The following is a 16,024-nucleotide window of genomic DNA, read 5'->3' as shown; positions in this document are numbered from 1 at the left end:
AGAAGAAAAATGTACTTACAGTCCAATTCTGGACAATCCCGGCTGTTTTGTGAAATCCTGAAAGGTTATAATTTTATGAACAAAGGAAGAAAAACCCCCCAATATCACATCAGCTCTGGAGGTGGCAAATTTTGCTGGAGCATTGGAGGGCTGCATGCAGGAGGATTTCAAACTTTCATGGCCACTCTCAGGAAGGAAGAAGAGGAGCAAAAGGGTTTTGAAGGCCAATGCTGTTGAGCCACCTTCCCTTCTGCTCCAGTACATGGTCAAGAAAAAGTAGCAAAATGAGGAAGATAGTTTAACAAGATAACCCTGAAACACACAATGACAACTCTTTCTCTCTAAAACTAATCTCTGAAATGTCAGTGGCACAAGATGATTGTGAGGGTTCTTTTCAAGTGCCACACTTCTGACCTTTTTCCCCAGCAGTTCTTGTGCAACTTTGATTCCTCCAAATAAACAGAACATAGTAATTTGCTAATTAGAGGGCAAATAATAAGCTTTCCCAAGTCCTTTATTCCCTGATGATCTAGCGAAATGATGTTTGTTGGAAATCTGAATGTGGCTAGTGTAAGGAATATAGAGAGTCTAATGAGATGAGTGGACAGAGGGCATTCTATCCAGCTTCCTTTTTCTTGACTTGCAATCCTACATTTTCTAGCCTTGCCCTCCTATACACAAAAGATTCAGGAAGTTTAGCTCTTGAGAATTAGCTGACAATATTCATCTATTCTAACCCCCAGTTTTGCCAACCAGTTGGCCCAGTTTTCCATTCTATCAGGACCAGTTTGATGTTTTTCCTCTCTTCTGATTAGTTTCCTTTTACTCCTTGTTTTTGTTATTCTCATCTTTCCATAAAGTTTCCTGTTTCTTCCACATCTTTATTGATTTGAAGTATTAGAGAAGACCTGTCCCAAAGCAGTCATTCAGACAGAGTGGTTATTTGAAGAGCCAGTATGAATGATTTTGACTTCTTCTGCTGCTTTCTTTTTTGGGGATCACCAATGTTGTGACACAGGTTTTTTCTGTGGACTTGAACACTCCAGTTGTCTAAATTGCATGTTCCCTGATCTCCTGGCTGTGACTTTGCTTTCTGTGCTCTTTATCTTCACTTTGTCTATCAGCAGATAGAGATGTATAACGTGCCTATGAAATTGCTAAATCTGGGGCTCCACTGCAGGTTTGAGAGTCACTGAATGTTCATTGTTCAGTATCACTACTCATTGTCAATGCTTTTCATTTTTATCTTTTCTTCTAATAATAACTTAGTAGAAATACATAAAAATCTTAGAGGAAGGGAATGGAAAACATACTCTCTGCTGTTATTCAGAAAATTATGTCGATGTGTCTTTGTGATCACCACACTTGTGTGGTCAATAGAAAATGTTTGATTTATCATGATGTTGTTATCACCATTATATGCATTGGATAATTCAGTACACACCTCATTTTAATTCCATCTAGATTCATTTTGAAAAAAATAGAAGCAGCAAAAAGCACCTTTAAATTAATAAATAAATTCAATTATATAGTAATGTTGTTTGAAAATTGATATAAAATTCAGTGTATATTACTGAGCAAAGTTGATATCTGGAAATCTCCTGTTCTAGGAAAATGGGTCCAGTATGTCTATTAGGACAGTGCATTTCGTAAATGACACATCTTCTTTCTATCTCCCCAAAATGCTAAAACTTTCATTGCAACAAAGTTACTCGATTAAACCATGAATGTATAAAGGTTTACAAAACTTTAGATATTGCAAAATAAGTCATCAGTGGGATTCTTTCCTAATAACTATGAGGTATAATCACCAAGAGTTATATATCAATAAAACCATAGAGACATAGATGCAACAAAATCTTTACTTCAACATTAGTAAGGGAAGAATGGGGTCCTTTCAATGACATTTAATCACCAGCAGTGCCACCAGCATGTGGGAATTTCTCTCTCTCTCTCTCTCTCTCTCTGTGTGTGTGTGCTTTCAAAAAATGTCAAGCAACCAATTCCTACTGAGCTATCAAAGCCCTGCATCTCTACTCGATGGATAATACATGCACAGCATTTAAAAAGAGGAAGGATTTCAGTTGCTTGGTTGTGGCTGCCACCTAGGATTTTTGAGCTCTTCTCTAAGGATGCTTTTGGTCACCAGGTGAAAGGCTGAATAATAGAACTTTGGATTTAACCATTAAGCTATCCTCCTGGTCAAATGCTCTTTTGTGTTTAGATGTGGACTCAACAGCATAATGTAGCATTTGGGGAAAAAGATGCAGCCCAATAAACCTGCAGTAGAAGCCAAAATGGAGAAGATCTCCACAGCCACCATATATTTTCCCTTGGTGCTCAGATAGGCTGGGATGAAGGACACCCAAATGCTGCAAAACACAAGCATGCTGAAAGTGATTAGTTTGGCTTCATTGAACGTATCAGGCAGCTTCCTAGCAAAGAAAGCCACAGTGAAACTGATGGTGGCCAGCAGCCCCAAGTAGCCCAGCACAATATAGAACATGAGATCTGAGCCTTCGTTACATTGCACAACGATCTTATCAGTCTGGGAATGCATGTCCAACTCTGGGAAAGGAGGAGAGGTGATCAACCATACTACACAGATAAGAGCTTGAATGAAGGAGCAAAGGACAATGACGGATCCTGCCAGTCTTTTCCCTAGCCATTTCCTCATCCGGTTTCCTGGCTTGGTAGCCAGGAAAGCCAGAACTACGGTGATGGTTTTGGCCAAGACACAGGAAACTGAGATGGAGAAAATGGTGCCAAACAGGGTTTGCCTGAGGAAACAAGTCACTTCCCCAGGCCAACCAATAAACAGGAGGGAACAGAGAAAACAAAGGAGGAGAGAGGAGAGAAGGATGCATGTGAGGTTCCTGTTGTTGGCTTTGACAATGGGGGTGTCCCAATGCAGAAAGAAAGTCACTGCCATTAAAAGGAGGGTTATCGAAAAGAAAAGAGTCAAGGAAGTCAGAACGACTCCCAAGGGTTCGCTGAAGGACAAATGTGTGAAACCTTTGGGAAGACACTGGTCTTTTTCCATATTTGAATAGTGATCTTCTGGGCATCTCTCACACTGGTCTGCATCTGAAATAAAGGAACACCTTGTTATTGCAAGAGCTAATTTAGAGTTATCACTCCTAATGACTTCATTCACATATCCCATTACATGTCCACAATAACACTTTCTTAATCTTTAGCAAAATTTTTACATTATGCACAAATCTTCAGTTGAATGTCCATAATATTAGCAGGCAATCTTAAAGGAAATCAACCCTGATTGCTCATTGGAAGGATCGATAATGAAGCTCAAGCTCAGATATTTTGGTCACCTAATGCGAAGAGAGATCTCTTTGGAGAAGACCCTGATGCTGGGAAAGATTGAAGGCAAAAGGAGAAGAGGACGGCAGAGGATGAGATGGTTAGATAGCATCACTGAAGCAATGAGCATGAAACTGAGCAAACTCAGGGAGGCAGTGAAGGACAGGAAGGCCTGGCGCAATATGGTTCATGGGGTCACGAAGAGTCGGACACGACTTAACGACTAAACAACAACAATTTTCCACTTTCTTTTTCTGGAAAGGAACAAGAAAATCTCAACACAGTAAAAAAGATCTTTATATTCAGAATGTATTTGTTCAGTCTTTTTTTGTTCGTGTTCTATTTTTTTCTTTTTCTTTTTTGTTTTTTTTAAAAAGGTACTGCAGTTTAATCTCATTCTGATTCTGGAATGGATTTGAATAACGCTATTCTATTGTGGACTATACCAAACTAGAAAGGAATGAAGAAAGATAAGATTTAAGGCCCTGAAAATTCCTACTATACAATTCAATGTTTTCACTTGCCAATTTGAACTGAAATTCTTCCTTCAGGGCATTTGGTGCATTTGTAGCAACAAGGTTGTTTCCCCTCCTGAACGACCTTACTGTATCCCTGGTGGCAGCTCTCAACACATCTGGCATGGGGAGGTACCTAGAAATAAGAATAAGGAAGATTTGTGAACCTCATGAAATGCTCCACTTTATTTGCATTCAGGGATATTAAATGGGGAGTGGTTTAACTAAATACAAGATATCTGCAAAATCTTTGCAGGTCAAGTGTCCGAAGAGCATAATTTTTTTCTCTGTGTCCCAACTTTGCAACATCAATCCTGTATTTTCGGATGTGTGCTGAGTTTTTCTCAAACGATGGCCATCCTGATTTTTTTTCATGCAGTCCTAAGAGTATAGACTAAATAATGTGGTAGATTCTGTTGAGTGGTTTCTTCCAACCAATCTACAAAAAAATGCATCAAATCATTCTGTAAGCATAAAACAATATAAAGTTTCAAGAAAACAACGGATCCTACAGGCCCTGTTAGCCTGCTCTCTAGGGCAGAAATGAAGAAGGAAGATATTCTTTCACTTACTTTCATAAAGAAAAATCCAAATATCCAATAAAACCATTACATTCTAGGCCATCATCACAATACTTTACTTTCGAATTTTCAGGTTATCAAACCAGAATTTGTTTTCCCCAGAAAATTATACTGAACCTAATTAAGTTTCCTCCAAATGTGATTCTTACCTGCTGAAATTTGTGATTCCATACAATGGCACTTTCATTGATGGTGAACAATTTTCCATTGGGGGCTTTGGAATCCATCCTTCCAATCTGGACTCTCTGGAAGGACTGATTGGGGAAAGTGACCATGTTAACGAGGTCATATCCAGGGTCAAAGTTCCCTTTCTCATCAAAAAAGATTTCCTCTCCTGCGGTGTTATTGAAATGGGTGTTTCTCAGGAAGTAGTGAAGCTGGATTTGTGGGAGGGAAAAAGTCAGTTTTGTAAAAGTTATGTCAGATTAGCAAGGGATGGGAAATTATTCTTGTTCCCAGAGAAAAAATGGCAAGGAATACTTTGTTGAAAAAATACCCTGTGATATATATCATTTCATCTTCCCTCCCTCATCCCCATAACTGTTCCATCACTGCATAACACACACTGTCTCTCTGATCTCATCATCCATTCAACATCATGCAAGTTGGGCGACCAACTGTGGTCTCATTGCACACGTTATCCACTATTAAAGACAGACTTCCTCATCTCTCTTCTCCTAAATGTTTCTTACATGTATCAAATCAGTGTTTCAAGGAAGATAGAGAAGCCAAAGGCCACTCACTCCATGTAAACGAAACAACATTTCAAATTATCCTAATCTTCCCCAGAATGATGGTTTTGTTCTGAATCAAGGCAGAGTTCTTGTATTTATAACAGAAGTCCATTCTTCTTTGATGCAGACATCTCTTGAACCCAGATAGCACAGAGGAATTCCAATTTCAATAAAATCAAAGCCAACATTTTTCTTACCCTTCCCTGGAATTTTTTAAAGAAGAAGTTAACAATCTCACCATGAGATACAGTTCTGATATAATCATAGAAAACTAAATAAGAGTTACGCCAACTGTTGCCAAAAGAAAAACAAAACAAAACAAGAGTTAACACACTAAAGGGGGAAGGGGGCAACCACTCCATTACATACAAGGGGTCCCACAGCAGTTTTGGAGGGCCAATGCAAAAAGTTCCACATCAGCTGAGATTGTTCCCCTGTGGACAAGATGCTATTGAAACTACAGCTCATGTCCTACGATACTGAACCTTCTCTAAGTTCTCACGGATCCATTTTATAACTCCTTATTTGAAAAAGTGCCTGGGAAATTCTGAACGTTTTATGCATATTTGCTGCCATCTGATCAGTATGATTCAGTTTCTTTCAATGTAGCGAAATTCTGTTATACTGTCTTTAAAATTAAGCACACTGTGATTGCCAATGATGATCCCACCATTAATATTTCAGTGCTTTGTTTTATTTCATTTTAATGCATTTTTATTTGTATTTGTACCAATTTGTGTTTTATTTGTAATTCTGGTCTGTGACCATAACAACTTATTTATTGATGGATACCTGCAAGGGGCAAAGGAAAAACAGCAGTAACAGGGGGCTTTGAGAATTGCTCCTTTATATATCTCTTGCTTCTGAATCACAAAATTGCAGAACTTTGGATCTAGATTCCTAATTTCCTATACGGTACTTTTCTGTTGACTGTACTATAATGGAGATATTATGCAATTGATTGTACTGAAATATTGTCTTAAACCTTATCCCAAACTGTTTTTCAAATTTTTCATCTAATCAAGCACTGGTGGCATTTTCTGATGGCCTCTCATCAACATTTGTGTATTAATGCATAAGGACTGAGATTATTTTATCCCCACCCCATCTCCTTCAGGCCTTACACAGATGTATATCAGAAGAGCAATGACATACCTGCCATGGCTGAACTTCCCCAAGATTTGCTCCATGCCAATTCCTTTGAGAAGCTGGATTTGCTGTGGTTGATTGCATTGTGTGCAAAGCATGTGCTGCAGAATAAACCCCATTGTAGATATTGTAGCTCTCTCCAGACATAGTCATTTCAAACATGGAGCCAGGGAGTCTCCCCAGTTCTTCCTTTCCTGTACAGTATTTTTCTCCTTCGTAATATGGGGGTAATGAACACTCAAATGCAGATGCCCAGAACCATTGGAATAAAGGAAGGGAATGATAAAAAGGGTGTATTCTCTCAAGAAAGTCCTGAAATTTTGGCACCATGTTTGTGTGGAGTGAGAAATATAAAGAACCATTGAATGATTTTGTGGGGAAAGGCCTCTCTGACCATAAAATAGAAGTGAAATCCCACTGAGAGGTCATGATCCACACTCTGTGGTCTAATGGGCACCTCAGGTCAAACTCAAAGACAGATAGAAACCATTGTAAACCTTCCAAAGATTGGTCATCCCCAGAGACAAGGAGCGCATTGATTTTGCTCAGGAAGATATTATTCATTAGCTTTTTTAACCTTGGAGTAAAGGTCCCTGTATCAAATCTCAACGTTATTACTGGGATCAACTCCATCAAAGCAATGCAAATGTCATTCTGGAAGAGCATTGGCTGGAGATTTCGGAGAAAGGTTTCCCCACTCTCATCCTCCGATATTAAAACACCAATCCAGTTCCATCCAAAATGCTTCAGTAAATGAACAATCCCTTCATATTGTAAGTTCTCATTGGGAACCATGCTGAAGAAGGAAGGGAACCTCCTTTTGTCACTCAGGATTGGGTCAAAGGAGCCATAACCAAGCTGTTTGCAGGAAAGATGGATTGAATATCCAGGTGAGAAGGGCATCTTTTGCCCTGAAGAACATAAAATTCTTTCATTCCCTCTCTGAATATTGGATTGCTACTTTGACATTATAATTGAAATAATAACCATAACAATGTTTTAAATGTATCTGTTGCCTGACTCCCTGTGACTGTGGGTGGTTTACAAATTTTTCATAAAGTTTTGAAACAAAGAAAGAACCCCAACCAAAAATGAACAAAGTTGGCAGAGCTGACAAACCCAGATAGGAACAAAGAAAAAGAAGAAAAAGGAGCTTCAGTTGCCCTTGACTTTGGGCTGTTAACAAATGGTTAAAACATATGAAGAACAAGAAAACAGCTAAAAACAAAAGAAGAGAAAACAATAAAGAGTAAAGATGGGAGAAATGACAAAACCAGATGGAAGCAAGGAAAAAAGAGCCCCATAATCTCAAGGAGCTTCCATCACTCTACTACAGCATGGACCCAACTAGGAGTCCCCTCTATGGCTGCTGTCACTTCTTTAGGCATGACTGGCTTGGTCTTATCCCAGAACACAAGCAGTGCCCAGTGCCCATCCTGCCCAGTCAGAGTCCAAGGTAGAGTGAATCTGAGCAAATTACAGGCAACCAAAGGTGGTAATCAAGATTTAGAAGGAAGAAGCAGATCACAACATTTCGAAGAGAAGAGTCTGAGAACTTGTGCTCCCATTAGAATTGGGAAAGGTTGTAGAATTCATTTTCTGTCATTTCTCATGACTGGAGCTACTGGTTAAAACTGATGGAAAATCAAATTTAGCAACAAACAGGGGGTCTTCTTTGACCACTGTTGCTTATGGACATTTTGGCCAGTAATCAATGAATTTTGAGTAGTTGTCACACAACCCTTGCCTTCATCATTGAGACATATGTCCCTAAAATTTTTTTTTTCTTACTGGTGACCCTGTTTTTCTTTTCTGGAAGGAAACTCCCCACATATTTTATTACAGAAAGGTGACACATCTGACTATCTCAGGCCACAATATTGATTATGCTTCCCTTCAACTCCTCTTGGAAGTGGCCAGTCCATCTAAGAAAAACCATTTTAGTCTAGGAGGAGACTGAGATAAAAATGGATCCTTTTGGGCACAAAGGAAAGTCAGAGATAAACTCTTATAAAATTCGAGATATGGCATCTTGTATGGCGAAGGCCTACCCCAGGAAAGATCCTGGATGTAATACCTGGTAGGTTTTTTTCTAAGCCAGACAAAAATACTTTTATCTTGCCCCTCATGTCTATCTTTTTTTCAAGAAGTCTTTTTCTGACTATTTTTACTAGAACATGTCCATTTTTTCTGATCACAATTATTTCACCTTTTCTTCAACATGACATCTTCTGATTCTGTTTTTCATCATTGATTTTATGCAACGGGATGCCTTCAAGATTATTGGATTGTCACGTAATTTCTTGCCTTTGGCAATCTCATTTCAGACTTTTGGGCTCGAAATCCAAAACATCTAGAGCCCTTCTACTTCCATTTCCTCATTTTTATGTAATAGTCAGTGCTTACTTTACTGTTTGATTTTTTTTTAAAAAAGTAACTAATTAAAGCATTACAATAAAATGTGCATGATAGGAAAAGAGATGCAGTTCTGCTTCCTAATACGTTTCTACTTGATAAATTGTGAGAGGATGGAGAATCCAGGGAATGACGAAACATTTATAAAAGTTACAAGAAGATTTCTGAAAAATCCTCCTACCTGTGGCATCTTGTAGGTGTTCAAAATACGGGCCATGTGGATGGAATTGGAGGAGAGAAGGTCACCAAGGACAGCCAAGATCTTCCTCTTTTTCCTTCTGACACACTTGTAGTTGATGGGAGTCCCTTCTTTCAAAAAGAGAAGATCTAGAATGTTCTTATTGGCAAACCTTACTTCAAAACTATTTTCATAAATCTCCAGTCCTACTGTGGTGTTAGGTAAGAGCTTGATGTTCCTGTTGATCTCATAAAGGGCAAAAAACATAGAAAGAATATTCTGGTATTTTTTTGTCATCAACCTGAAATAGGAGTGAACAAGTGCAAATCTTTATACTAGAAAAAGAAGCAAACAACACGCACACAATGTCAATATCAAGAATTTATGCACTCACAAATTCCTACAGTGGAAAAATGGATTCTCAGACTAATGGACTTGGCTCAAATGATGAAGTTAACAGCTTTAATAACAGACAATACTGTTTCTAAATTTGTCACCTCATGGCAACCCTTCCTAGATTACGTGCTTAGGCTGGGAAAAAATGAATCTTTGATAGTGGGATTTAATGATTAGATGGTTTGTGTTGACAGAAATAATGTAAATTTGGATTAATTAGTGGTAAGAGATTAACTTTTTTTCCTTAATTTGTACTCATATATGTATTGGGGATAGTTGGGGAAACTTTCTGTTTCATCTTTCTACTTGATCTCACTATTTTAGTTTTTGTATTTTTCTTTTAGTTCTGTTTTCTTTCCTTTCTATACTTTCTAATTTGTATTTTAACTATACTTTTTATATATTTTAATAAAAGTTTTAATTAAAAGAAAATATCAAGAATTTATGCATAGGAGATTAATTTTGGAGTTTACTCCAAGAGAGTTTGTGCTTTGCGCATTATGATGACAACCTCAAAACCTGTTGATTTTTTTGCAAGAAAGGAAGTGTTATGCATCTCAATCCTTTGTAAGTTGGTAAAGAGTCTTTCTACCCAAATTCTTTCTGCCCATTTCATCATCTACCTTTCCTGTTACAAGAGTGTAGTTCTGCTCTGCCAGTTGTAACACTCAACCTATTGCATTCTAGAGACATGTTAAAAGCAGCTGCTTTGTCCCTGTGAAACAACAAGCTGGATCAGATTGACCCTTTCTTAGAGCCGATGTAATGAAATGAACAGAATTTCTTTTAATCATTTCATTATTATTAATGGTGGTAATAATGTCAAAACTGCTTAGGAAGAGCCATTCAGCAAGGCATAGTCATTTAGGCAAGAGCTTTGGAGAGTGTTGTTGGAAGTCTCTTTCTGACAGATGCAATGATGCTCCATTAGTTCTTTAAAGTCATCTCCTGACAGATGGTAGAACCTTGTTTGAAAGTCCTTTGTGAAAGTCCATATACACTTTTTCAGCAAACATTGGGTGGAGATATGTTACACTTGGGTGGTGGATTAAAAGATCAGTTTATAAAATTAACTTTTCTGAGAGTTTGCTCATAATGCACATTCAGATTGTTAAGTCGAAAAGAAAGTCAATTAAATTATAAGCAGATCCCATGTTAATGTTTATAGAGGTTTATCCAGGGGACAATCTCTCTGAAAGCCATTTTCCAAATGTGTAGTATCACTATATGTGAAAGCAAAGAAATCAACATCTGAACAAGCTTTATCTACCTCTAGCCCACATTCTATCTGTTTTATTTGAAGGAATAATGCATATCACTAAAAAAGAAAGATGTACTTACATTGCATATCTGGAAAAGTCTGGCTCCTTTGTGAAATTCTGTAAGGTTAGATCATTAAGTACAAAGGAAAAAAATCCCCCAAATATCAGTTCAACTGTGGAGGAACCAAATGACCCTGGGTCATAAGGCGGATGGTTGCACATGGGTTTCACATTCTCACTGACGTTCTCAAGAAGGAGGGAAAAGAACAAAAGAAACTGAAAGGTCAGGAACCTTGAAGCACCCCCCCACCTGTTCAAGGCCATGGTCAACATAAATAGGTGTGATATCTGCAAGCAACAATTGTCATGATCAGACCTAAGGGGGGGAAAAAGGAAAAATAAGAGGTTGAATGATCAGAACTCCCAGTGACTGCTCTTTGCTAGTTACAAGTAATCTCTGGGATTTCAGTGCCACAAGTGAATTGTGAGCGATCTTGATAGGGGAGCACAGAAGCAGCTACTCTTTGAGTATTGTTTTACTGGCCTTTTTCTTCCCAGTAGTTCTTGTCCAGGTTTGATACCTCCCAGGATACAGAAGTGAAGCATAGTAATTTTGCTAATTATAGGGCAAATAATAACCTTCCTTAAAGTCATCTAGCCCCTGAAGATTGAGACTAAAGAAGTTTGGGTCATGTGTACATGGCTAGAGTCATTGCTATAGTGCATCTATTAAGATTCCCCTGGGTGTTATGTAATTTTCCCAACTTTCTCAGCTAATACTAATTCCAACTTGAAAACTTTTCTGTGAAACTTTTCCCATTCCCCATTTGCTGAATCTCCGGTGGATTAATCCATGCTTCCCACTTTTGCATTTAATATTATCCTCCCCTAGATGGACAAATGTACATCTCAAGTAACTTCTAAGAGATCTTTCTTCCATCCAACTGAATTTGCCAAAACTGTCAAAACTTCCATTTATAGGACATGAAATCAAAGACATTATTCTTTCAAACACAATATATTATCTCCAAACTTCCTCTTTATCCTGATATACTTTAGAGACATTTTTAGGAAAAAAGGATAGGGGATGCTAGGTAAGGTTTTTTCTTTCCATACAAATGTGTCAAGCACAATTTTAGAAGGTATCAAATTAAAAGGGTAGGAAGTACCACCATGGTGTGAGACACATCTACTAATAAAAACTGGCCAATAGAGCCGGGGTGGAGGTTTAGGTTGAAACTGATTGAATGATGGATTGATCACTCCCAGAGTCAGTTTGCTGTTCAGCAGTGCCTGAATGGAATAATTTAAATTACCTCAATCATAATGCTCATAGTGTATTCTGTAGACTCAGTTCTGTACAGGGAGATAACGTACTTGGGGATCTTCCCTAATTTCACCTCCCCAACAGCAGTCTCATGACTTTGATGAGGCTGACCAAGAATGATCCAAAGTCACCAAGAAAGAGATAACTCAACATTGAATCTAAGCGAGGAATGAGCTGTGTGGTCAAGTGGGAAACTGATCTCCATCTTCATTCCATGACCAACCAACACCTTCACCATGACATTCAACTGGTATACAATAGGAATGAGAAGGGTAGGAGAAGGAAATAAAAGAGAAATAAGAACAGCTCTAAGAATAATGCAGGTACTCTCTTGATTAACATTGGAATTCCACAGCACTTTGATTAACGGTCAGTTCCAGGCTTATACATGCATTTTGAATTCTCTGTAAGGAATGCTTGAGGAATGTAATCAGGATGATCAGATCATATCCACCCACAGATTTTCCTGTCTGGTCAACAGAGATCTCTTTCCCAGTGCTATTGTTAAATCTGACATTTTGAAGGAATGAAGCTTAGTTGCAAGAAGAAAGAAGAATTAGTGAGGACAGATAGTGGAAAATTAGTTGTTCTTAGGGTTAGAATCTGCACAAAGGTTGAAAGAACACTGAGTAGGGCAACTGGTTTCCAAGCAAGGGTATTTGCAACAGATCTTCATGACACTAACTTTTCCTGAGTCAGATGATTGTTTTATGTTGCCTGTGATGGGGAATTGCTGGCCATAGCAATGTTTCCCCCCTGTTTTGCCTCTTGTCATCCCTTTTATTTTTTTTAACGAAGCTCCAAATAATAAACCAAAGCACTTCAGTAGAAAAGGAATGTGGTCTGTGACTCTGCCTGAAATGTAGGAGGCAAGAATAAAAACCAGGTGGCATTTCACAATTATTTATGATGGAGGAGAAAAGCTTCCAGATCAGAAGATGTAGCTTAAGCACCAGCATGAGCACTTATGAATTGGTATATTCTAAGTATCATCCAGAGCTGTTACATCTAACTTCCTGCTACATTCAATTGCATCTACTAGGATTTTTTTTCCCTTTCAGAGAAACGGTAGGCTGCCATTCTTGGGTCAACCAAATCCATAATTTATGGTACCACTGGGAAACCATTTGGACTGTTTTGATGATGGGGACAGAATTTGACTAAAAGTGAGATACCTGTTCTAGTGAGCCTCATGTTTCATGGAAGGCCTCCAACTGCAGGTTTTCAATTCCCTGGATCTAAAGGTCAATTGTTCTGCTACAGGGACTCAGCATGCCACATATAAGCAAATTAAACATTTACTAGGGTGAGAGGGCCAGCAAAATCAGAAGAGACCCATGGAAGTGTTTGACACTGTGCAGGACTTAGGAGCACCTGCCTCAGCATTTAATGCCATTCACGGCAAAAAATATTCCGGAGGGAGAAAAAAGGCACAGTCACTTTACAGAGACCGGACCGTTAGCCTGCGGTCTGCCTGGAGAGTAGGAGAGCGCAGAAGGCATTTTACTAAACCTCTGGCTCAATGCTGACACTTAATTTTGATGATGTTCCAATTATGATTCACTCTCATCAGTGTCAGTGTCTCTGTGTGCTTTGCTTGGTTTTCTCATTTTGCGTGCTAAAATTACTAAGATGGCACAAGGAATCTCAAAAGAGGAAAATGGCCCACCCCCTAATCCACTGGTTCTCTACCTTGGCAACATTATGTTGTGTGGACTTCAACTCCCAGAATTCTTAATGTTCCAAGGTTAAGAAACCCTACCCTAATCCCTGAGAAGTGCTGAGGAAGGTGGAGAGAAAGTATTTGGGATTATAAAAGGGAAGGAGAAACCACCATTGGGAAAATTCATATATAAGAGAACATTAGAGTTGTTAGAGCCCCCAATCTCTGTACACATGAAACCTCTGCTCATGGAAGAACTCTCCTCAGGTTTTTGTAGTTTTCTTCTGTAGTTTCTAAACTTCTCAAATCATAAGCAACTCTGATAAGCTTCCACTGCATATGCAGGAAACAGGTTAATAAACTAGTACAACATATAATGAATGCCAACACACTGTTTTTCACAGGTACTCATGAATCAGAAGAACTAAAATCAACCATTTCCCAAAGGGGTTCTGGAAGAGCCAGGTCTTGCTCCTCCAGTCAGTAAAAAAGAAGGGTTGTATATGGATTAAGTCAGTCTATTATTGAGCAAAGTTGATATCTGGAAATCTCCTGTTCTAGGAAAGTGGGCTCAGCATGTCTACTAGAACAGTGCGTTTCCCCAACAACACTTGTTCTCTGTCTTTCCCCAAAGTGCTAAAACTTTCAGTGCAACCACGATACTCAGTTACACTATGAATGTATAAATGTTTACAACAGTTTAGATATTACAAAATAAAGGTTCAGTGGGATCCTTTCCTAGTAACTATGAAGTAATATCACCAAGAGTTATATATGAATAAAACCATAGAGACATAGATGCAATAAAATATTTACTTCAACAATAGCAAGGGAAGAATGGACTCCTTTCAATAACATTTAATGATCAGCAGTGGCACGCATATGTGTGTGTGTGCGTGCGTGCTTTCAAAAAATCTCAAGCAAACAATTGCTACTGAGCTATCAAAGCCCTGCTCCTTTACTATATGGATAATACATAGAGGAGGAGGAGGAGGAGGAGGAGGAGGAGGAGGGGGATTTCAGTTTCTTGGTCGTGGCTGCCATCTAGAATTTTTGGACTGTCCCCTAAGGATCTTTTGGTCATCAGGTGAAAGGTTGAATAATAGAATGTTGGATTCAACCATTAAGCTATCCTCCTGGTCAAATGTTCTTTTGTGTTTAGATGTGGGATCAACAGCATAATGTAGCACTTGGGGAAAAAGATGCAGCCCAATAAACCTGCAGTAGAAGCCAAAATGGAGAAGATCTCCACAGCCACCATATATTTTCCCTTGGTGCTCAGATAGGCTGGGATGAAGGACACCCAAATGCTGCAAAACACAAGCATGCTGAAGGTGATCAGCTTAGCTTCATTAAAAGTATCAGGCAATTTTCGAGCAAAGAAAGCCACAGTGAAACTGATGGTGGCCAGCAGCCCCAAGTAGCCCAGCACAATATAGAACATGTGATCTGAGCCTTTGTTACATTGCACAACGATCTTATCAGTCTGGGAGTGCGTGTCCAACTCTGGGAAAGGAGGAGAGGTGATCAACCATACTACACAGATAAGAGCTTGAATGAAGGAGGAGAGGACAATGACGGATCCTGCCAGTCTTTTCCCTAGCCACTTCCTCATCCGGTTTCCTGGCTTGGTGGCCAAGAAGGCCAGAATGACTGTGATAGTTTTGGCCAAGACACAGGAAACCGAGATGGAGAAAATGGTGCCAAACATAGTTTGCCTGAGGAAACAAGTCACCTCCCCAGGCCAACCAATAAACAGGAGGGAGCAGAGAAAACAAAGGAGGAGAGAGGAAAGAAGGACCCATGTGAGGTTCCTGTTGTTGGCTTTGACAATGGGGGTGTCCCAGTGCAGAATGAAGGTCACTGCCACTAAAAGGAGGGTTGCGGAAAAGAAAAGAATCAAGGAAGTTAGAACGACTCCCAAGGGTTCGCCGAAGGACAAATAGCTGAAACGTTTGGGAAGACACTGGTCTTTTTCTGCATTGGAATACTGATCTTCTGGGCATCTCTCACATTGGTCTGCATCTGAAATAAAGTTACAAGGCTTTGTCATTGTGAAAACTAACTTAGAGAAATCACTCCTGGTAACACTACTCACATTCCACTTACACAATAATGTTATTTTAATCCTTAGCATTTTTTTGTATTACGCAAAAGTATTCCATTGAATTTGCATAATATTAGTAGGGTATTTTCCACTTTCCCTTTTCGGAAAAGAACTGCATTTTCTCAAAATAGTGTAGGAGATAATTATATACAGAATGTGTACAAGTATTTAATATATGCCAAAAGAAAGAAAAGAAAAGAAAAGAAAAGAAAAGAAAAGAAAAGGGAAGGGAAGGGAAGGGAAGGGAAGGGAAAGGAAGGAAGGAAGGAAGGAAGGAAGGAAGGAAGGAAGGAAGGAAGGAAGGAAGGAAGGAAGGAAGAAAGAAAGAAAGAAAGAAAGAAAGAAAGAAAGAAAGAAAGAAAGAAATTTTATTTAT

General features: G+C 38.9%; 2 protein-coding genes across 2 annotated transcripts; both read right to left on the bottom strand.

The window, feature by feature from the left end:
• Window positions 1-2,185: 2,185 nt before the first annotated feature.
• On the bottom strand, window positions 2,186-10,875 carry LOC148215676 (vomeronasal type-2 receptor 26-like). Its single transcript, XM_088142368.1, has 6 exons — window positions 10,862-10,875; window positions 8,897-9,194; window positions 6,307-7,158; window positions 4,567-4,794; window positions 3,846-3,972; window positions 2,186-3,087 (listed from the first exon to the last, which is right to left on the bottom strand). Exons 1-6 carry the CDS (start codon window positions 10,873-10,875, stop codon window positions 2,186-2,188), a joined length of 2,421 nt encoding a protein of 806 aa, XP_087998494.1.
• A 3,789-nt stretch (window positions 10,876-14,664) lies between these two features.
• LOC148215675 (vomeronasal type-2 receptor 26-like) lies at window positions 14,665-15,594 on the bottom strand. The gene has a single exon (XM_088142367.1). It carries the CDS (start codon window positions 15,592-15,594, stop codon window positions 14,665-14,667), a length of 930 nt encoding a protein of 309 aa, XP_087998493.1.
• Between the last annotated feature and the right edge of the window lie 430 nt (window positions 15,595-16,024).

This window comes from Python bivittatus, unplaced genomic scaffold, assembly GCF_059951505.1.
Source record: "Python bivittatus isolate LINGU-HERP-01145 unplaced genomic scaffold, Pbiv_v1 ctg000440_np1212, whole genome shotgun sequence".
Taxonomy (NCBI): Eukaryota; Metazoa; Chordata; class Lepidosauria; order Squamata; family Pythonidae; genus Python; species Python bivittatus.
This window is presented reverse-complemented; position numbering and strand designations above follow the sequence as displayed.

What these genes read in the sequence shown, in the direction of transcription:
- LOC148215676 (XM_088142368.1), bottom strand. An exon ending in ACACCTACAAGATGCCACAG is followed by an intron (nt 7,159 to 8,896) that starts GTAGGAGGATTT and finishes TCCTGCAAACAG; the next exon opens with CTTGGTTATGGCTCCTTTGA. An exon ending in GGGAAGTTCAGCCATGGCAG is followed by an intron (nt 4,795 to 6,306) that starts GTATGTCATTGC and finishes CCACAAATCCAG; the next exon opens with CTTCACTACTTCCTGAGAAA.
- LOC148215675 (XM_088142367.1), bottom strand. Translation starts at nt 15,594, where the DNA reads ATGACAAAGCCTTGTAACTTTATTTCAGATGCAGACCAATGTGAGAGA.